Below are 23,311 nucleotides of genomic sequence, written 5' to 3'. Positions count from 1 at the left end.
CGATGACATGCTATGCGCATGTGTATTGGATTTCGGTGGCAGTTAGGATACGTATCTTTCGTTAGCGGAATTTTCGTATAACAACAGCTACCACACTAGCATAGATCGACCTCCCTTTGAGATGCTCTACAGGAGAAAGTGTAGGACCCCAATCTTTTGGGGCAAGGTCGTTTAGAGGGTCATGGGGAGTACTGAGGTATTACTCAAGACCACTGAGAGGATCCAGCAGGTCCGGAGCAGGCTCCAGACTGCTCAGAGCCGGCAGAAAACCTATGCTGACAAGCACCGTTCAGACTTGGAGTTACAGGTGGGTGACATGGTTCTCCTAAAGATGTTACCTTGGAATGGTGTCATCTGGTTCAGGAAGCCGGGCAAGCTGGACCCCATGTACATCAGTCCTTTCAGGGTTATAGTTTCGGGTAGGCAAGGTGGTGTATCGACTAGACCTTCCAGCAGAGCACAACCATATCCATAGCACTTTTCATGTTTCCCAGCTACGGAAGTGCTTAGTGGATGACTCCGTTGTTGTGCCTCAAGAGGATATACAGGTTGATGACAGCCTGAACTACATCGAGAGACCAGTAGCTATTCTCGACAAGAAGACGAAGGAGCTGAGGAATAAGAGGGTTGAGCTGGTGAACGTGCAGTGGCAGCACCGCAAGGGCTCGGAGTAGACTTGGGAGCCCGAGGAGGAGATGAGGGAGCACTACCCGGAGTTGTTTCCCGACGCATCAGACTTGGAGGACGAATTCTAAGACAAGTAGGGGAGAGTTGTAACGCCTGGTTCCTGGTACGCATTTAAATTACAATTTATTCATTTTTGTAGAGCAACTCGACGAGTTGGGAGCCCAAACTCGTCGAGTAGAAACCAGAATTGACGCGGGTTTTAAGTAACCTACTCGACGAGTTGAGAGCCCTCAACTCGACGAGTAGAGCTGCCAGAATGAAACCCTAATTTCGGGGTTTTGCACCCTATTTAAGCATCCTAATCCCCACTTGCTGACCTCATTTCCAGCCTCCTAGTCCCAAACCCTAGATTCATAAACCCTAATGCATTTGTGAGCCTGTGAGCCATTTTTGAGTGAAACTTGGTGTGCATTGAAGCTTGTGAAGGAAGGAGAAGCCTGGGGATTCAAGAAGAAGCTAGTAGATCCAGAGACTCCATTTCATTCTCATCATTTTCTGGTAAGCAAGTCTCAAACTTGCTTAGTAACTTCTTAGATCTCTTTATTATCATTTTATGGGCTTTTTGGTCCAAGAAACTTGATCTTTGGGCTATGAACGTCCCAAGTGAGTAAACCTTTAGATCTGGAATCAGGAAGGGCTTTCATGGCATAAAGGTGCAAACTTTATGGCCATTGAAGCCCCATGCAAGCCATAGGATGTTATTTTGGCCTTTTAAGCTCCAAAAGGCCATGCATGGAGTGAAAAGTGGAAGCTTTACGTGTTCATGTAGTGTTTAGGGTCTAGATCTCTATTTGTATGCTTTAGTTTGGAGTATGGATGGCTTGTAGACAAAGATCTAGGTCCTAAAGAGTTATGGTTTTAGCTAAACCCATTAAGTAAAGGTATTAATGGGTAAAGTTGGAAACCTTACCCTTAAAAGGACATTTTCAGTGTATATGAGAAGCATGAAGCTTAGATCTGAAGAGTAGGGGCTTAATCCATTAAGATGGCCCAAACAGACTAAGGAACTCGTCGAGTCCATAGAGGAACTCGACGAGTTGAGTCGATTTGTCCCGATTCTGAATAGGGTAGAACTCGACGAGTCGGAGGAGGGACTCGACGAGTTGACTAAATATCAAAACCCCAGATTTAGGGTTTGCACAACTAACGAGTATGCCATGCGTACTCATTAAGTACGCCCAACGTACTCATGAAGACCCACGTTCCTTTTAATGAATACCTCCACATGTACGCCCCAAATACGCACAACGTAAGGACCACTTTTTCAACAATTTTTATACTTTCGATAATAATGGAAATACCTGGTAGACCAATGGTACCACCTTGTTGTGTAAGGTCGTCGTCTTCCTATCCAAAATTGCCACTGGTCTCTCAACATAATTAAAGTGCTCATCAACTTGTATATTGTCCAAAGGAACCACTTCTAAATCATTAACTACACACTTCCACAGCTAAGAAACATGGAAGGTGTTGTGAATCGGATTAAGCTCCTCAGGTAGATCTAGTCGATAAGCAACCTTGCCTACCCTGGCCACTACTCAAAATGACCCAATAAACCAAGGCCCCAACTTTCCCTTCTTCTTCAAGCGTATTACACCCTTCCAGGGTGATACCTTTAGTAAAACCATATCCCCGACCTAGAATTCCAACTCAAATCGACACTTGTCGGTATAACTCTTCTATCGACTCTGAGCTTTCTGTAACATCTTCCTGATCTGCTGAATAAGCTCTGCCGTCTAAAGGACTACCTTTGTCTTCCCCATAACCCTGTGACCGACCTCCCCTGAACAGACTGGTGTACAACACCTCCTCATGTAAAGAAGCTCAAAAGGCAGCGCACCAATACTAGAGTGATAGATGTTATTGTATGAAAACTCAGCCAGGCGAAGGTAGGAGTCCCAAATCCCACCAAAATCTATAACACAAGATCTTAACATATCCTCAAGCATCTGGATGGTCCGCTCACTCTGGCCATCAGTTTGTGGATGATAAGCGGTGCTAAAGTGAAATCTCATACACAGTTCCTCATTGAACCTTTTCCAAAATCGCGAAGTAAACTAAACATCCCGATCAGATGCAATGGAGACTGGAACACCATGTTGAGTGACAATCTCGCGCACGTATACATCAGTGAATTTCTTGGTTGAGGAACTCTTCCGAATAGCCAAGACGTGGGCACTCTTGGTCAGACGGTCCACAATGACCCAAATCGCATAAAATCCCTTAGTCGTCTTAGGTGACTTGGTGATAAAATCCATGGTGATCTGTTCCCATTTCCAAATGGGTACCTCTAAAGGCTGCAGCTTGCCATGCAGTCACTGGTGCTTGGCCTTGACCATCCGACAGGTCAAGCACCTCTCCGCATACCATGCTATCTCTTTCTTCATAGACGGCTACCAATAGCTATGTCTCAAATCCTGATACATTTTTGTGACTCCGGGGTGTATCAAAAATCTGGACTTATGTACCTCCTCAATCACATTTTGGCTGAACCCACCAAAATATAGAACCCAAACCCGACCGCACGGAGTCAACAATCTACAACTAACAGTAGATAACCTATCAATCTCAACCCCGATTCTCTCCTACTTCCAATTTTCCTTCTTGACTCCCTCGGCCTGAGCCTCCCTGATCAAATCTGGAAGCAGCAAATCGATAGAAATCCTCATACATAAGCCCCCAATAGAAGTACTAGCCGACTTACAGCTCAAAGCATCAGCGACCACATTCATTTTCCCTGGGTGATAATCTCGCAGTCATAATCCTTGATCACGTCAAGCCATCTACGCTGCCTCATATTCAGATTCGGCTGATCCATGAGATATCTCAGAATCTTGTGATCCGTGTAGATGGTACACTGGACCCCATATAGATAATGCAACCAAACCTTGAGAGCAAACAGCACAACCCCAACGCCAGATCATGCGTCAGATACCAAACCTCATACGGCTTCAGTGGCATACAAGCATACACAATAACCCTCCCTCTCTGCATGAGCACTGCCCCCAAACTAGATATGGAAGCATCACAATATACAATAAAATCCTCCACGCCCTTTAAAAGAGTCAACACCGGGGCCTCACATAATTTATGTCTCAGCATCTCGAACGCAACATGCTGCTCAGGGACCCAGTTAAAATCCACACCCTTCCTCGTCAAACGAGTGAGAGATACAAAAACCTTGGAGAAATCCTGAATAAACCTATGATAATACCCTGCTAAACCCAGAAAAATCCTGATCTCCGAAGGAGACTTTGGGACCTCCCACTACATAACTGTTTTGGTCAAAAATCGACTAATTAGAATTCAACAAAATTGTATGAGAGGTTGTGATGTTTGTGGTAAATCAAGTATAAAAGAATGATCAAAGTGACACAAGTAAGTTACAAGGAAAGCCCTTGATCCTTGATAGGATCTTCAGGATAAAACCTTGGGATGTGATAATAATCACCTGCCTTGATGTTGTTATTGATATACAATGTCGATTTATAGAGTTGAATGTGCAAATTTAAGTACAAGTATCGTAGATGAGATAAATGCGTCTGTAGTGTGCTTGTTACATGTGTTATTTATAGTCTAATGCTAATAACAAGAATTCCGATAATTCTGGGATCCTCCAGCATCAGCATATGAACGTTATTTGGCTTGGTATTTTGGATCTTTTGCCTGGTTGAGATGACTCTCCGTTGAGAATGGTTCTTGTGTTGACTCATTCTGCACAAGTGAGAAAAATAAAGAGTATATAGTCGTTACAAATTTTAGAAATATTAGTGGTAATAGTCAGGATCCCGGGATATGTTTAAGGATCCTGAGGTTTTAGATGTATTTGAGGATCCTGAATATGATTCAAGGATCCTTCCCCTAACAATTGCCCCTAAATTATACGTGTGAAATATCGAGGTTAGTTTTCCCGTATTTAAAGGTATAATTTAAAAATAATAAATGAAAGAGATAAAAGATTTAAACTTTAAACCCTAATTGGATAAGGTTTATCTGCCCAAGGTTAATCATTACGTGTTCAAATTGTACCCTCTCTCTTCTGCCATCGGGTTAAATAGGGTAATCCTCTTTACTCCTTTTACCTTTCCTAACACATCTCCGGCTACCTTCGTACTTGTTTTTCATTTGTACCCTTCTTCTCCGATCATGGGCAAGAAGATGGTCCGTTCTCGCGCCAGCATTACTGCTCTTCCAGAGAATGACTTTGTCGATCAGGGGATTTTGGCCCATGATGATGTATGTTCCTTCAATGACAAGGACATACAGTACCTTAAGGCAATAGATCTTTTCCCTCTAATGCAATCTTCAGGTCCTTCGACCCTTCTATTCTGCCTGATTTTGTTTCTTCTTCTTGGGTATGCTTCCCTGAATATCCCTTTTCTTCAGACTTTAAGTATCATTTTTCAGGCATCGTTTCTGATCTCTTTCAAGCCACTAAGCTTTCCTATGTCCAAGAAATTCCTGTTATTTGGAGGATTTTGTACTGGATTGAGCGAGTGAATCATTCCCACAATCTAGACATTGGTCTTACTGAGTTATCTTCTGTTTATGATCTCTCTACTGTTGGGAGTTCTTGCTTTCTATTTATGGTTAAAACCAATAAATCCCCTCTTGTCTTGAAAACCAAACACAACGATGGAGCATGGAAGGAAAATTTATTTTTTTGTGAGGTGAGATTCTATCGATGGTGGAGATCTCTTGCCCAAAGCTTGGGTTGAAAAGGGTAGGATCTTATTTGTTGATCTTGAGGATCCAAGGATTTACATTTCTTTATTTGTTCATTTTGATGCAGGTTACAAGTTTGGTGAAGCTTTCCTTGCTGCTGAGGATATTGAGGATAAGGTGAGGTATTTTCTTTCTCTACCTACAGATGTCAGGTCATTCAAGCTTGAGTCTCCTAGTCTTCAAGAAGGTTCATCTACAATATCTTTGATGGCCAATGGTAAGGATCCCTCTCAATGTATTTATCCATTCTATCATCAGGATGCTAATTCTATGGGGATCCTTATCATTGTATATGATCCAAAAAAAAATTCCAAGCGCTCAATTCGCCTTGACCGAACTTGAAGATGACATGTCCAGTGGTTTGCTCATGGTGAAGAAGGAAAAGGTACCTCCTTGTCTTCCTCCTAAGATGACTCGGCTCGACCCTACTGTGAAAACCTCAACATCTCGCAGGAGGAAACCATCTGGTGCTTGGGATCTTGAGAATCTTGGAACAGAAGAGGCGTTAAAGAAGTTGGTTTCCTTCTCCTAATCTGTGAGTATTCCTGCGCTCATTCCCATTCAGTTTTATTATCTATTTACCATTTTTCCTCGTAGGTTGTTGATCATGTCTCTCGCTTTGATGAGGATCTCAAAGCCAAGCTCGCTCAAACAGAGCATGCTTTGAGGGAGCAAAAGGGAGTCAACAAAGAGCTACTACAGATATTGGAGAAGCTGTCCAAAAAGAAAGCTAAAAAGGAAAAGGAGCATGTGGTTGAGATGGATGACGTGATTACTGAAGTGAACATGAGTGTTGTTGTTGCTGTCTGGGAGGCAAAAATTAAGCTTGTGAAGGATCTTGAGAATGCGGGATCCTAGAATGTAGCAGGATGGCGTGATGCTATGAGAAATTGACTGGCGAGCCTGCTGGCGCCAATCAGGATCTTGCATCACAGTCAAAGGAAGGAGGAGAGAATACGAAGATGGCTTCAGGTGGTGGTGATCAATTTGCAACTCAATATTGATTCAGTTAAAAACAATTTGAATAAATTTGGTTTTGTAAAACAATATTACACTTTTTCTTTTGTGGGGTTGGCGTGCAACCCCCTTTATGTTATGGTTGTTTTATATTTCTTTGCTTGCATAGTTAATTTGCTTGATATGATTGTAGGATTTTTGTGGGTCCTTACATAGTCAGGATCCTAAAAAGATCAAACTTTTCTAGATCCGACTAGCCTGAAACGATTGGTCATCAAATTAGGATTTTGAAATAATCAAGATCTTTTTTAGGATAATAAACCTTTTGAAAAATAACGTTAAAGTCTAGATAGAACCTGAATATCTTTTGATTGAAGTTATGATTCTCTTATTTCCGTATGATCCTGAAGCTTCCGTATGGAAGGATCCTTGCTTTAGATGTTCATCAGGAAGGATTCTTGATTACCCATAACTTAGTGAACTTTGTGGAGGATCCCTCCTTAGGAATAACATGGAAATAATTTTGTAGAATCATAAAAGTGACCCTCTTGAACTTATGCTACCGCAGCTCTCAAGGATCCGCAGTCAGATCTTCATCAGCAATCTCATCCGAAGTCATCATCAACCGCAATTTGTCTTTCTTACTAGATTACTTTACTTTATCTACTTATGTTGTAGTACTCTCTATTGTCCAGTATGCCTTGCATGGCTACTCTTAGAGATTTGATCCAATGTAATTCCTGAGTCTCTATATATAGAGCTCAATCTTTCTTATTCAATACAACTTTGATGCTATCAATTACAGCTCTCACTTCTATCTGATTACACATCTAAAATCTCTCCTTACTCTCAAAGTTCACTAGAACATAACTGAATAAAATTTCTCTTCGGAGCAAGTCATTCGTGACTTAATCACTAAGTTTGATCTCACTTACTAACTTGGTCTGAATGCATTCCATGTTATGAATCAACTTATGTGTATACTTGATATATCACTTGCTGTTATTTATATTTCCTTACATTTCCGCAACTAACTCTCTAATTATCTAACTCATTAACTTATTATTATTGTTGAGCTTTTAGATCCTTTGAGATAAACTATTCCGCAACTATACTTGTACTAACGTTTGTTCAAGTGTGTCTCAAGTTTTTCTCTCAACAAATTTTGACTTGGAAAACAAGTTAGAAGAATCCTGTTTTTTCAACATGGTAATGTTGCAAGTCTCGCATATTTTCTGGAGGTTATCCCAACTTTAGACAACATGTCGATGCCATAACTTTTAGCAAATCACAGGGCAAATCCCAATTCAAGGTAACATTTTAGTGTTACAAGCCTTAGTAAATTGTTAGGAAAACTCCCAAATCGTATGATAACATGAAAATGTTATAAACCTTAGGTATTCCATGGGGAAGATCCCAAACAACATGATAACATGAAAATGTTATAAACCTTATGTATTTTTGGGGAAGATCCCAACTTGAGATAACATGTTAATGTTATTAACCTTAGATTCAAACTTTAGGATCTTAACTTATGTTCAGAAATAAGAGGGTTTCCAAGTCACGGAAGCGTGAAATGATCCCTTTGTTCACATCCCATAAGAAGATTTTGTGCGTCCAAGCGAGGAGTAGAAACCTTAACTCGTGTGAAAGAGGTAATTAACTCTTTAAACCTTAGAAGGGATTAAGTACCCTTAGTCATACGAGAAATGATCAGTCTCTTTTCGTAGTTCTCTATATAAGTACCTATTGCAATCGTCAAGACTATGTATCTATTGGGATCACTAAATCCTAGGATCCTCGAGTTTCAGGATCATCAAATGTCAGGATCCCTACCTGTTAAGATCATTGAATGTTAGGATCTTTGATTTCCTGTGCGAAGAAAATGTTAGCTTGGGGTGGGTGTTAGTCTGGCTAACGCCCCTACGATGATTAAGTCAGTATTGGTTTTCTAAATAAAAAGAATCAGATAAGAGTAGAGGGTAGACAGAGTGTACCTTGAGTTTATTTGAAAATGATCGACATAACTTACATGAAGTATGTTTTTAGGTGGACTGAATTTGAGGGTCCTGGAAGAACATTACCTTCAAGGGTGGCTAGCCAATATGCCCATTTTCCTACTTTCAAATCAATGAGATAAGGTCCTTCCCATTTAGGTGCTAATTTACTTGCACTAGGATCCTTGGTATTTTGGAACGTTTTCCTAAGTACAAAGTCACCTACTTGGAATCTTTTGACTTTGATGTTCTTGTTATATGCTTTAATGATCCTCTGTTGATGAGCAGCAATGCAAATCTTGGCAATATCCCTGAGTTCATCAATAGTGTCAAGATCCCGGGCTGGGATCCTATCATTGCTCTCTTGATCTTGCAGCTAATATCTTGTTGTTGGGATAACCACCTTAGTAGGGATCACAGCTTCCGTGCCAAACAGCAAAGAGTATGGATTTTGGCCAGTGGCTGCCTTTGAAGTGGTCCTATCTGCCCATATGATGAGAGGAAGTTCCTCTGCCCATCTTCCTTTTTGGTCATCCAACCTTTTTCTTTAGATTATTGACTACGATTTTATTACTGGATTCGGCTTGTCCATTAGCTTGAGGGTGAATATGAGTGCACATTATCATTTTAATCTCCCAACTGGTGCAAAAGTCTCTAGTCCTTTCGCTTATGAACTGGGACCCATTATCGCATATGATCTCTGCAGGGATCCTGAACCTAGTCAGGATATTACGCTTGATAATGACACCACTTCTTTGTCTCGTACTTGAGCAAATGCCTTAGCCTCTATCCATTTCAAGAAGTAGTCAGACATTACTAGCATGGAGACTTTTCCTCTTGGTGCCTTAGGTAATTTACCTACTATATCCATCCCCTACTTCATGAATGGCCAAGGGGAAATGATGGAATGTAAAGGTTCCGCTGGTTGGTTTAAGATGTTTTTATGTCTTTGACAAGCATCACATCTTTGTGCGTCTCGGAAAGCGTCCTTCTTCATTGTTGGCCAGTAGTATCCCGTCCTCAACACCTTGGAGCATAAGGATATGCCCCCAGTGTGGTTGACACAATATCCTTCGTGTATGTCTTCAAGAACTTTTGCAGCCTCGTGATCTTCTAGGCATCTAAGGTATGGACCTACCATAAATTTCATATACAACGTATCTTGGATTATCACAAAATGTAAGACTCTCATCTTGAATGCCTTGTCACTTTTTGTTTCTTTAGGGATGATGCCATTTTGGAGATATTCCAAAAAGGGTTGGATATAAGATCTTGAGGTTGGGGAAGTATCCTTGATGTTAGGATCCTGGTGAGGATGTTGAGGATCAGGGTCTTTGATTGTAGCGACGTTGGCTATCTTCTCGTGATCGTCGGGATCCTTTACTTTTTTGGCAGGATCTTCGATTGCTAGGATCATCACGTGAATTATCTGGATCCTGGTTTCTGGTCGGATCATAAGAGAAGATCCTAGATTGGCTAAAGCATCTGCTTCGGCATTGTCTTTTCTAGGAACTTGGTTTCGGCTGAATGCTTCGAATTCAGAGGCTAAATTCTTGAGGATCTAGAGGTACAGTGCTAGTCTTTCTCTTTTTACCACATAGGATCCATTAAAGTGGTTAGTTAATAATAAGGAATCAATAAATACCTGAAGATCCTTTATTTGAAGATCCTTGACCAGCTGTGATCCCATGATTAATTCTTCGTATTTAGCCACGTTATTGGTTTCATCGAATTTGCAGGTAACTTCCTGGGGTATGATTTCCCCCTATGGTAATTTGAATATGATCCCTAGGCCTGTTCCTCTAAAGTTTGAGGATCTGTTAGTGAAGATTGTCCATGTTCCCATGCTTTCTTCTTTTTGGAGTTCTTTTCACTCCAACTCTGCTTCAGGTTGTAGATCATCACTGAAATCAGCCACAAAGTCTACTAGTGCTTGTGACTTTATTGTTGATCTTGGTTCATATTTGATGTCATATATGCTTAGTTTCACGAACCACTTTGCCATTCTACCTGACATCTCTATTTCTGCATAACATTTTTGATAGGGTAGTTAGTTCACACATGTGTAGTGTGTGTTTCAAAATAGTGTCTTAATTTTGTGGAAGTAGTTACTAATGCAAGTATTAATTTTTCAAGATGAGAATACCTGGTCTTGGGATCTAGGAGACTTTTACTTACATAGTATATGGGATGTTGGCCTCCATTGAGAACCTTGGCTAAAACAGAACTTACATCGTTAGAGGATACTGAAAGGTAGAGTAGGAGTGGCTCCCCATCTAATGATTTTTAAGTTCCTGGAAAGCATCTTCGTGCTCCTTGGTCCACGCGGACCTTTTTTTCTTCTTCATGATTTAATAGAAAGGTTTGCACCTTTCTAAGGATCTTGAAATGAACCTGTTAAGTGCTACTACTCTTCCTAATAGTCTTTGAATATCTTTTGTCGAGGACGGAGATCTTAAATTGATGATGGATTTTATTTGCTCTGGACTTGCTTCTATTCCCCTTTTAGTCACCATGTATCCAAGGAACTTGCCTGGTCTCATTCCATAGTGACACTTGGAGGGGTTCAGCTTCATATTATACTCATTGAGTATGTCAAAGGCGTCTTTAAGATCCTTGAGGTGATCTTCGGCTTTCTTTGATTTGAACACCATGTCATCAATGTAGACTTCCATGGTGTCCCCCAGTTTCTCTTTGAACATCTTATTGAATAGCCTTTGGTATGTTGCACCTACGTTTTTAACACCAAATGGAATGGCGGTATAACAATATATACATGTTGGGGTCATGAACGTCGTATCCTCTTGGTCAGATGGTTCCATTTGGATTTGTTGGAACCCTGCTGATGCATCCATGAACGTTAGTAATTCATGACCGGTTGTAGTGTCTATGATGGAGTCCATGTATGGTAGAGGGAAAGGATCCTTGGGATAAGCCTTGTTGAGATCCATATAATCCACATATACTATCCATTTACCATTCTTCTTCTGTACTACAACCATGTTGGCTAGCCATTTTGGGAACTTGACTTCCTTGATCATCCTTGTCTTGAGGAGCTTTTCTACTTCTTCTTGGATCATCTGGTTTCTTTCGGGTTCAAATTTTCTTCTCTTTTGGTGTAATGGTTTGAAAGAAGGATCAATGGTAAGTTTATGAGTTATCATATTCTTGTCTGTACCTATCATATCCTCATGCTTCCAGGCGAATGTTTTGCTTCTATCTTTCAGGAACTTTATTAATTCATGTTCAATTTGTTCTGGTAGTGAGGATCATATGAGGATTTTGGCCTCAAGATCCTCGAGGTTTAGGGGCACTTCTTTTAAATCCTGCTCTCTTGTCTCCAACACACCTCATGCCCCCTGCTTTAATTGCTATGTTTGTTGTGGTTTTGTTGAAGATTTCATCGAAGTCTCATAGCATTCCTTGGATTCTTGTTGATCACCTGTGATCTTTACTGTCCCCCGTGGAGTAGGCATTTTGACACATTGATGGTATGTCGAGGTGATAGCCTTCATATCTTGGATCTATGGTCTACCTAGTATAACATTATAGGAGCACAATGTATCGATTACTCAAAAGTGTTGCATAGAGTTTAACCCCTCTATGTAAATAGGTTGCTTTATTTCGTCGACCTTATGTTTTGTTTCGCCACTAAATCCGACCAGCACCGAGGATCTTTTGACTATTCTGCCTTCAGGTATGTTCATCCTCTTCAAAGCGTCCATAAGTATGATGTTGACTGAGGATCCTCTATCCACAAGGATCCTTCTAACAAAATAATTGTCAATGTAAAGAGTGATCACCAATCCATCGTGATAAGGATCCTGGACGTCTATTCTATCTGTTTCGTCGAAGGTAATCTCATTCTCGTTTGTGATTGATGTGTTTTTTTGTGGCCTTTCTTCTTTCTCCATCTTCGATACTTTAACATGTCTTTTTGCTGCAGAATAAGAGGTGCCACAAATGTCAGATCCTCTAGAACTTTCATTGATTACCTTAGCAGCCGCAGGAAGGGATCCTGGTTTTTCTAGGATCTTATGATGATCATGATCCTTTTCTCTGGATCTTTCCATTCTTCTTCCGAGGATCTCCTTGAGATATCCCTTAATAAGTAGGTAACTAATCTCCTTTCGTAGGGTTATGCAATCTTCATATATGACCAAATTCCTCGTGGTATGCACAACATTTGGACTTATCTTTCCAGGTAGTGGACTTTTCCCCCTTTCTTGGCCATCTCACTTTGTCGCCAAGATCCTGTATTGCAAATTTCAAACTTAAAACATCCATAGAAAAACAGTAGTCAGTGATCATATGGAATTCTTCTTCTCCTCCTTCATCCTCAAAGGCATTAACACTATGATGATCGGGTGTGGAATAAGGTTTAGGTTTATGGGATCTTTGGGTCGAGGATTCGGCCTTCCTATTACGGTTGTCATATGAGCTTGGAGGTTTGCTCCTCTTCTACATCTCCTTATCTTCTTCGAGCCTTATGAACCTTATTGCTTTATTTCTTACTTCGTCCATTCTTTTGAATGGATTCATTACGAGGTCTTCGTAGAAAGGTGAGTCTTTCTTTAGGCCAATTTTGAAGGCTTCCACGGAAGTTGTCATGTCGATGTTGGGGATACTCAGAGCTTCCCTGCCAAACCCATTCACAAAATCCCTGAGGGATTCCTTAGGATCCTAAACCACCCGATAGAGATCACTCGTGATCTTTTCGAATGTTCTGCTACAAGAAAGTTGGTTGTTAAAAATATTAACTAAGTGTGCAAACGAATTAATAGAGTAAAGAGGAACATTTAGTATCCATTTCAAGGTTGATCTTGTGAGGGTGGAACTAAAACCCTTGCATAGACAAGCTTCCTTCAAGTATGTGGGAATGGGGAGGATTTCCATTTTTTCCCTATATTGTACTACATGTTCGTCAGGATCCATGGTCCCATCATAAGGCTTCATGCTAGGAGTTTCAAAGTGCTTTGGGACCTCGGTGTCAGCGACTGCAGGAGAGAATCTCGATATCATATGGGTTGTTGGGGAGACTTCCGGTATAGGTTGGACTATTCCAGGTACACTTGAGATCATCTGTCGTAGCCGTTGAAGTTCTTTGGCCATGAGCGGGCTCATTCCTGCATCGACATCTATAGAGTTAGTAGTGAAGATATTATTATTGACGAAGTTGCCAGGATCCTTGTTATTGGGAATGACAAAGGTTTTGTTGGGATCCTAGGTTGTATGGGCTTGCTCTCTTAGAGTTGCGCCCCAAGTGGGAACATAGGTTGGTATCGAGGATCCTATGTTACGGCTGTTCACTGAGGATCCCGTATTGTCAAAGTTTAGAATCTTGGGCTGGAAGATCGAGGGTGTTGCTTCTTGAGACTTGTGGGTCTCTGCCCTCATTCTCTCCACTTACTTGAGTATTGTCCTATTATCCTCCTGCTGTTTAGTGACTTGTCGTTCCATTCTTTTCATCATTGCGAGGTTTTCATTATTGGAAATCAGCACAGGAGGATCCTGAAATCCTAAGGTAGCGAACAGTGAAGTGTTTTTCTTTGGTGCCTCAGAGGCTTTCTTGGGAGCTTCCCATGGGGTGGAGGAAGGTTTTTAGAGTAAAAGGAAGGAATGGAGGAAGAGGAGGTCTATTGGGTAGACATGATTCCCGAATGATTATGAACACCACAAACCCACAATGGGTACCAAATTGTTTTGGTCAAAAATCGACTAAGTAGAATTCAACCAAATTGTATGAGAGGTTGTGATGTTCGTGGTAAATCAAGTATCAAATGATGATCAAAGTGACACGAGTCAATTAAAAGGAAATCCCTTGATCCTTTATAGGATCTCCGGCATAAAACCTTGGGTGTTGATAATAATCACATGCCTTGATGTTTTTATTGATATAAAATGTCAATTTATAGAGATGAATGTGTAAATGTAAGTATAAGTATCGTAGATGAGCTAAATGTGTTTGTAGTGTGCTAGTTACATCTGTCATTTATAGTCTAATGATGATAACAAGAAGTTCGATAATTTCAGGATCCTCTGGAATCAGCATATGAACATTATTTGACTTGGTATTCCGGGTCTTTTGCCTGGTTGAGATGACTCTCTGTTGAGAAAGGGTCTTGTGTTGACTCGTTCTACACATGTGACAAAAATAAAAAGAATATAGTCGTTACAAGTGTTAGAAACATTAGTGGTAATAGTCAGGATCCTGGGATATGTTTAAGGATCCTAAGGTTTCCGAAGTATTTGAGGATCATGACTATGATTCAAGGATCCTGCCCCTAATAATAACTGTATCAATCTTCGCCGGGTCGAACAAAATCTCATTCAGCTTAATGAGGTTTCCCAAGAACTGGACCTCCCTTAACCAAAACTCACTCTTCAAGAACTTATCATAAATCCTCTCCATCCTCAAAACTCCCAGCATCTCTCGATGGTTCTCCTCATGTTGCTCCATGGTCTTGGAATAGACGAGGATAACATCAATAAAAACAATGACTGAAAGATCGAGCATCGGCCTGCATACCAGTTTCATCAAATCTATAAACGACGCCAGTGCATTAGTGAGTCCAAACGGAATCACCACGAATTCGTAATGACCATAACAAGTTTGGAACGTTGTCTTCTCCACGTCCTCATCTCTGACTCTCATCCTACAATACCATGACCTCAAATTGATATTAGAGAACCAATATGCACCCTACAGCCAATCAAAGAGATCATCAATCTGTGGAACTGGGTAACGGTTCTTGACTGTCAATTTGTTCAGCTCCTAATAACCAATGCACATCCGGTGTGAACCATCCTTCTTCTTTATAAACAAAATCGGTGCTCCCCAAAGCGAGTTACTATGTATAATAAACTGCTTGCCAACAGCTCCTAAAGTTGATAGGACAACTCCTACATCTCTGGTGGTGCGAGGCGACATGGTGCCTTGGAAAATCGTGTTGCACCGGGAATCAGATCGATCTTGAACTTCGCGTGGCTTGCGGGAGCCATGCCGGGTAAATCCTCCCGGAATACATCTGGAAACTCCCTAACTACAGGCACATCCAAAACTAAAACTCCTCCTACAACCCGAGTGTCAATCATATAAGCGAGATAACCCGAACATCCATGTTGAAGATTTGTCGAGCTCTTGTAGCTGAACAAAAAGTCGAACCAACCCTGGTACCCTCGCCATAAATAATCAGTTCCCTCCCACTTGGGGCTCGAACTACTACCCGCTGACACTCACAGTCAATCATGGCACCAAGTCTGCTCTACCAGTCCATCCTCACTATCACGAACACATCCATCATAAGGATAGGGATCAAATCGATTGGGTAAGACACCCCGAATATCACCAAGGTACAATCCCGAAAAATGATAAATGTATAAACCTCGTGTTCATTGGTGATGGAAACTCACAACATATGTTGGATTAGTTGTCTAAGCCCATAACTATAATTGGTATGTACTTGACCCGATAGTAGCATGGTCCTTTTGGGTTGCCTTCACCGAAGCAATTTGATAGGATGGATATTTGAGAAAGAGGTTATTTGTGATTTATTAATATATTATATGAATAATATATTAATTCAGAAATCATATTATTTAATTAGTATTGATCAAGAATTAATTTGGAATTAATTTAGTGGTCAAAAGAGACTGATTAAATTTACAGGGACTGATTAAGTAAATCAGTAATATTTATAGTTTGGGCTAATGATCCATGTTGATTCGGGATGGGTTAAATTTATGTGAGAGTCCATGAAGAGTTAGTCCAAAGGGCCTATCATATGGATCATTGGAATACCTAAAGGCTTAGGTAAATTTCGATTTTATGTATGAAACCCTAAGGATTCCACATTATAAATTGAACCCTTGCACTCCCAAAATCGGCACTTGTACTCCAAGGTGGAACCCTAGCCGTTTTTGGTGGCTCCTAACCTCACTCTCATTATCCTCCATTTTCTTTTGGTGTTTGTAACTTATTAGAGGTATCACACTTCAGGTACTAAGATCTTGAAAGGCCAAGGATTACAAGCTACAACAAAGAGGTATTCATCTAATTAGTTTTTTTCTGTTGTATATGTCCAATTGCATGCTAGCTAGGGTATATGCTTTGGATAAAAATGAAATTGCATGTATAAATTGAGAAAACTTAGATCCAAAGCATTTAGGGTTGTATGTGCACCATAGGATTGTTATAGTGACTTGTCGTTCCAGTCTTTTCATCATTGCGAGGTTTTCATTATTGGAAATCAGCATAGGAGGATCCTGAAATCCTAAGGTAGCGAACAGAGAAGTGTTTTTCTTTTGTGCCACAGAGGATTTCTTGGGAGCTTCCCATGGGGTGGAGGAACGTTTTTAGCGGAAATGGAAGGAATAGAGGAAGAGGAGGTCGATTGGGTAGACATGATTCCCGAATGATTATGAACACCACAACCCCACAGTGGATACCAAATTGTTTTGGTCAAAAATCGACTAAGTAGAATTCAACCAGATTGTATGAGAGTTTGTGATGTTCGTGGTAAATCAAGTATCAAATGATGATCAAAGGTATACGAGTCAATTAAAAGGAAATCCCTTGATCCTTTATAGGATCTCCGACATAAAACCTTAGGAGTTGATAATAATCACATGCCTTGATGTTTTTATTGATATAAAATGTCAATTTACAGAGATAAATGTGTAAATGTAAGTACAAGTATCGTAGATGAGCTAAATGTGTCTGTAGTGTGCTAGTTACATCTGTCATTTATAGTCTAATGTTGATAACAAGAAGTTCGATAATTTCAGGATCCTCTAGAATCTGCATATGAACATTATTTGACTTTGTATTCCGGGTCTTTTGCCTGGTTGAGATGACTCTCGGTTGAGAATAGGTCTTGTGTTGACTCGTTCTACACATATGACAAACATAAAAAGAATATAGTCGTTACAAATGTTAGAAACATTAGTGGTAATAGTCAGGATCCTAGGATATGTTTAAGGATCCTGAGGTTTCAGAAGTATTTGAGGATCCTGACTTTGGTTCAAGGATCCTGCCCCTAACAATAACTGTATCAATCTTGGCCGGGTCGAACAAAATTTCATTCAGGTTAATGAGGTTTCCCAAGAACTGGACCTCCCTTAACCAAAACTCACTCTTCAAGAACTTATCATAAAGCCTCTCCCTCCTCAAAACTCCCAGCAACTCTCAAAGGTTCTCCTCATGTTGCTCCATGGTCTTGGAATAGACGAGGATATCATCAATAAAGAATGAGCGAACTATCGAGCATCAGCCTGCATACCTGTTTCATCAAATCTATAAATGACGCCAGTGCATTGGTGAGTCGAAACGGAATCACCACGAACTCGTAATGACCATAACAAGTTTGGAACATTGTCTTCTCCACGTCCTCGTCTCTGACTCTCATCTTATGATACCATGACCTCAAATTGATATTATAGAACCAATATGAACCCTACAGCCGATCAAAGAGATCATCAATCTGTGGAACTGGGTAACGGTTCTTGACTGTCAATTTGTTCAGCTCCTAGTAATCAATGCACATCCGGTGTGAACCTTCCTTCTTCTTTATAAACAAAATCGGTGCTCCCCAAGGCGAGCTACTATGTCTAATAAACTGCTTGCCAACAGCTCCTAAAGTTGATAGGACAACTCCTACATCTCTGGTGGTGCGAGGCGACATGGTGCCTTGGCAAATCATGTTGCACTGGGAATCAGATCGATCTTGAACTTCGTCTGGCTTGCGGGAGGCATGCAGGGTAAATCCTCCGGGAATACATCTGGAAACTCCCTGACTACAGGCACATCCAAAACTAAAACTCCTCCTACAACCTGAGTGTCAATCATATAAGCGAGATAACCCGAACATCCGTGCTGAAGATTTTTCGAGCCCTAGTAGCTGAACAAAAAGTCGAACCAACCCTGATACCCTCACCATAAATAATCAGTTCTCTCCCACTTGGGGTTCGAACTACTACCTGTTGGATTAGTGTCTAAGACCGTAACTATATTTGGTAAGTACTTGACCCGGTTGTGCATGGTCCTTTTGAGTTGCCTTCACCATAGCAACTTGACAGGGTGATTTATAAAGAGAGAAGAGATATTGTTATATTAATATATTATGAGAATAATATATTAAAGGAATAATAATATTATTTGATTAATGTTAGTCATAAATTAATTAGGAATTAATTTGGTGACTAAAAGAGGTTAATTGAATAAAGGGGCTTAAACTGTCAAATGTGTGATAGTTGTGTTTTTAGGCTATGAATCCTTATGGATATTAGGTTGGCCGAATTTTAGGGTTAGGATATCTTAAATTCGTCCAAGCCTCATATCTAGAAGGATCATTGGATTGCTTAGGGCCTAAGTTATTCAATTAGGGTTAAGGATGTAACCCTAGTAGCTCATAGTATAAAGAGACCCTATGGGTGAGGGAAATCGGCCACCTTGTTGCATTGGTAACCCAAGAGCCGATTTTCTCACCTCTCCTCTCTCTCCAAATCATCCTCTTGCTAGTTGGTGTTTGTAAGCCATTAGAGGAGTGACAATTGTGACTCTAAGCTCCAAGAACAAGAAGATTCAAGCAAGCAACTTAAGGTATTCTTCTAGATCTGATTTCATATGTTATGATTCAATTGTTTACACTAGATCTAGCATTATAAGCCTTGGAAACATTGCATGTTCAATTAGAGAAACCTAGATCCAAGCATTAGGGTTTGCATGTGCACATAGGAAAGTTCTTATGGCTCAAACCCATCAGTGGTATCAGAGCTTAGATTGATTTCTATTGAATTGATGCTTTAATTGATTGTTTTTACATGAAAAAATCGTTTTTTTTGTGCTCCTGACTGATGAACTCGGCGAGTCCCATTGTGGACTCGGCGAGTAGCACAAACTCGGCGAGTTCATAATGGAACTCGGCGAGTTCAAGCGTCAGTTAGAGTTGATTTCGGGATTTCCTGCTGTTTTGCTTGAGGATACTTGCCTTAATTGTTTTGGGTCATTAAAATCCGAATTTTATCATATATTTGAGTATATCTTTGACCAAACAAAAGATAATTACCATTTGATTGAATAATAATTTCCTTATATGATAATAATTGATTATTTGAATTAAATTGGTAAATTGTCTTGCAAGTAATATTGACTAGGTCAAATTTAGATAATCATTAAATTAATTAGTTGATTTATATTATTTGATATTTGATCCTTTATGTTTTGAAAAGTTCAAAAACTTGTCCTCAAGTTTTGAAATTTCAGTTTTGTGATTAAAAGTTTAATTTGAACTAATTAAATTTCAAACCTTAGAATTTTACAAGTTTTAAAATTCAACCCTATACTTATAATATTATAAGATTAATATATATATATATATATATATATATATATATATATATATATATATATATATATATATATATATATATAACTTAAATGCTAGTCTTACCGTTAGTAGGCCTCATTCACGAAGACAATCTATAAGGGGGGTATAAGGTTATGGCCTATAAAATGGGCGTTTAATGGGTGTCCATTCTCACCCACCGCTTCCTTGATTGGTGGAGGGTCGTTAGCCGGGCAAACCTTTACTCATTAAAAGTATAATGAATCTATATTAAGTAACTAAATGTTTTTAGAAAATTCTCAATCTTAGTTACTTTAGGCAAAAGTGAATTGATGCAATTCCATGAAATTACACTTTGTACCATTGCTAAGACGTTAATGGAGAGCGTGTGGCTAACCGGAACATTAATTGGGTTCTAAGCAAAGGTGGCAAAGGTTGACTCATTGTTTTTTATAGTTCGATGGAGCGTGTGTGGTTAACCAGCACATCGAATAGGTAACTGTAACAATGAGGGCACCATGTACATTTGCATGGTTATTCACACCCACTCTGTGAACCTCGGCATCCCAGTCACAAACTAGAGGGGCATATCGAGATTTAAACATGCCATTGAAAAGTTCAATGTATCTCAAAAGATCTAGGAGTTTTTCAATACATTTAAAACCTAATTTCTTTTTCGTTTTTCATGGTGGAGAATTAGTGAATCGACATTCACTTGCCTTCAAATTATTTACTTATTAGATTACGGCATCCCTCTTCTAATTTGTGAATAATGTTGTTGGTTCCTAGCCCTAATTTTTCATTTGGGTGATTAATTTGGGAAATTCATTTCTAATCAACTTTTTTCTTTTTCCATTTCAGATGTCGAACGCAAACAACAACGCTTCTGTGTCAAACTCCGCTGGTTCATTCTCACTCATGAACTTGCGTGGGAAAGTGATCTTTGATGGGACCAACTTTAGTAATTGGATCCGCAACATTCGTATGGTCACTCGCTACGAGGACAAAGAGTATGTCCTCGACGAGAAACTTAAGGAGATTGATATCGAAACTGCTACTGCTGATGAGATCGCTGCCTACGAGGCCCACGAGCGCGATGCCACGAAAGTCCATTGCATCATGCTCGCGACTATGACTGCTGAACTTCAAAAGTCCTATGAGGACAAGTACCCCTATGAGATGCATCAGGATCTGCTAGAACACTACCACCAGAGCGCCAGGCAAGAGAGGTATGAGATCATCACTTCGATGATCACTACCAAAATGGGTAATGGAGAGTCCCTTACTGCCCATCTGCAAAAGATGCAGAGATATGTTGATCGCCTGCTGAAGTTAAATGGGAACTTCGATGAAGAGCTAGCAATCGACATTATCCTTCACTCATTGCCTTCCTGCTATATCTAGTTCCGCATGACCTACCATATGAATAAGGAAGAGGTCTCCTTGAGCAAGCTTCAGGGCTTGTTGAGGACTTCTGAGAGCAACCTCAAGGATAAATCTGTTGCATCACCTCCCACTCCAGTTGCTGCCCCCGTCTTGGCAATAGGGCAAGGGAAGGGTAAGAAGAGGAAGGCCTCCTCAAGGGGCCACCACAAGGGAAAGTCTCAAGATGGCACCTCTTCTAGTGGAACCAAATTTGGTTCTGCTAAACCCAACTCAAACCCCAAGGAGGCAGAGTGCCACCACTGCCACAAGATAGGGCATTGGAAGAGAAGCTGCCCAGAATATCTGCAGGCCATCAAGGATGGAAAGATCAAGCCATCTTTCGCATGTATTTACACAATTAAATCTAATAGTTTATCACATGCTACTTCTTGGGTTCTTGATACAGGATGTGGTTTTCACATATGTTCTGATTTGCAGGGACTAAAAGGAAATAGGGATGTGGAGCGTGGAAGGATGAATCTGATCATGGGAAACAGAAGATCGTCGCATGTGACCACGATTGGAGTTTATTCTTTAGTGCTTAGTAATGATTTAGATTTAAATTTGAATAATTGTTGCTATTCGCCAGATATGGCTAGAAACATCATTTCATTTCATGGTTTATATAAACAAGGCTTTAGATATTCATTTGATAATTAAAAGGGTTCTATTTATGCTTATTTTAATAATGTTTTATATTTTGAAGCATTGCCTTGTAATGGAATATATGAAACTGTGATGGTTGTAGACAACTTAGGAAATGATGTATTGTGTGTGGATTCTTCCAATAGTATGGATAGAGCATGCTTGTGGCATTGTCGTCTTGGACATGTCAACAAGAAACGCATAACCCAACTCCAAAAGGATGGAGTGTTGGAGTCATTCGACCTTAGGGACGATGACGTGTGCGAGTCTTGTTTACTTGGAAAGATGACCAAGTCACCCTTCACTGGCACTTGTGCGAGGGGTGAGGGTTTATTGGATCTCATACATACAGATGTATGTGGGCCTTTTAGATCTACCACAAGGGACGCGAATCGCTTCTATGTGACTTTTACAGATGATTATAGCAGATATGGGTATATCTACTTAATCAAGCACAAGTCAGAAACCTTTGAAAAGTTCAAAGAGTTTAAACAAGAAGTGGAGAATCAATTGGGCAGGAAAATCAAGATGCTTCGATCTGATCGAGGTGGAGAGTACCTAAGTCTTGAATTCCACGACTACCTCAAGGAATGTGGAATAGTTTCACAATTGACGCCACCTAGGACACCACAATTGAATGGTGTAGCTGAGAGGCGAAATCGAACCTTGCTAGACATGGTTCGTTCCATGATGAGTCGTGCTTCGCTACCTATCTCATTCTGGGGGTATGCCTTAGAGACTGCCGCCCATATACTTAACTTAGTACCTACGAAGAAGGTTGCCAAAACACCTCACAAGATGTGGACAGGGAAGGCTCCCTCGTTAGCACATATCAAGGTTTGGGGTTGCGAGGCTTTCGTAAGACGAGATACTCATGACAAGCTCGAATCTCGTAGTGCGCGGTGTATTTTCATCGGCTACCCACAAAAATCTTTTGGATATCTCTTCTACAGACCGAGTGACAATGTTGTCTTCGTTGCTAGGAGAGGGGTTTTCCTAGAGCGAGAACTCATAATCCAAGGAGACAGTGGGAGGCAGATCGATCTTGAAGAGCTTCAAGAGTCGAGCGATGAAGGAACCTCTAACACTGGCACTCAACCCGAGGAGGAAACTCCGATTGAACCGATTGACGAGTCCTTACCTCTTAGACGTTCTGAAAGAGTTAGTGTTCCACCCCAGTTGTATGGTTTTCATATTACTATGGAAGGGGATACGTTCATTAGTGATAGTACACTAGTGAATATGGACGAGCCTAACAGCTATAAGGAAGCCATGGCAGGCCCAGAGTCTGCGAAATGGAAAGAGGCTATGGACAGCGAGATTCAATCCATGTATGACAACCAAGTTTGGAATTTGGTTGACAATGTACCAGGTCGTAAGACGGTCGGGTGCAAGTGGATCTTCAAGAAGAAGACCGACGTGGATGGGAACGTGCACACTTATAAGGCGCGATTGGTTGCGAAGGGTTTCACTCAAACTCCTGGAGTTGACTACGACGAAACCTTCTCACCAGTTGCGAAGATTAATTCT

The 23,311-nt window shown here is 40.5% G+C and overlaps 1 protein-coding gene across 1 annotated transcript; it reads right to left on the bottom strand.

Annotated features, from left to right (window-relative positions):
- Window positions 1-9,240: 9,240 nt before the first annotated feature.
- On the bottom strand, window positions 9,241-10,056 carry LOC145113107 (uncharacterized). The gene is made up of 2 exons (XM_079049205.1): window positions 10,012-10,056; window positions 9,241-9,927 (listed from the first exon to the last, which is right to left on the bottom strand). Exons 1-2 carry the CDS (start codon window positions 10,054-10,056, stop codon window positions 9,241-9,243), a joined length of 732 nt encoding a protein of 243 aa, XP_078905331.1.
- Window positions 10,057-23,311: the final 13,255 nt, after the last annotated feature.

This window comes from Lactuca virosa, chromosome 5, assembly GCF_052849685.1.
Source record: "Lactuca virosa cultivar CGN04683 chromosome 5, Lactuca_virosa_CGN04683_v6, whole genome shotgun sequence".
Classification (NCBI taxonomy): Eukaryota; Viridiplantae; Streptophyta; class Magnoliopsida; order Asterales; family Asteraceae; genus Lactuca; species Lactuca virosa.
This window is presented reverse-complemented; position numbering and strand designations above follow the sequence as displayed.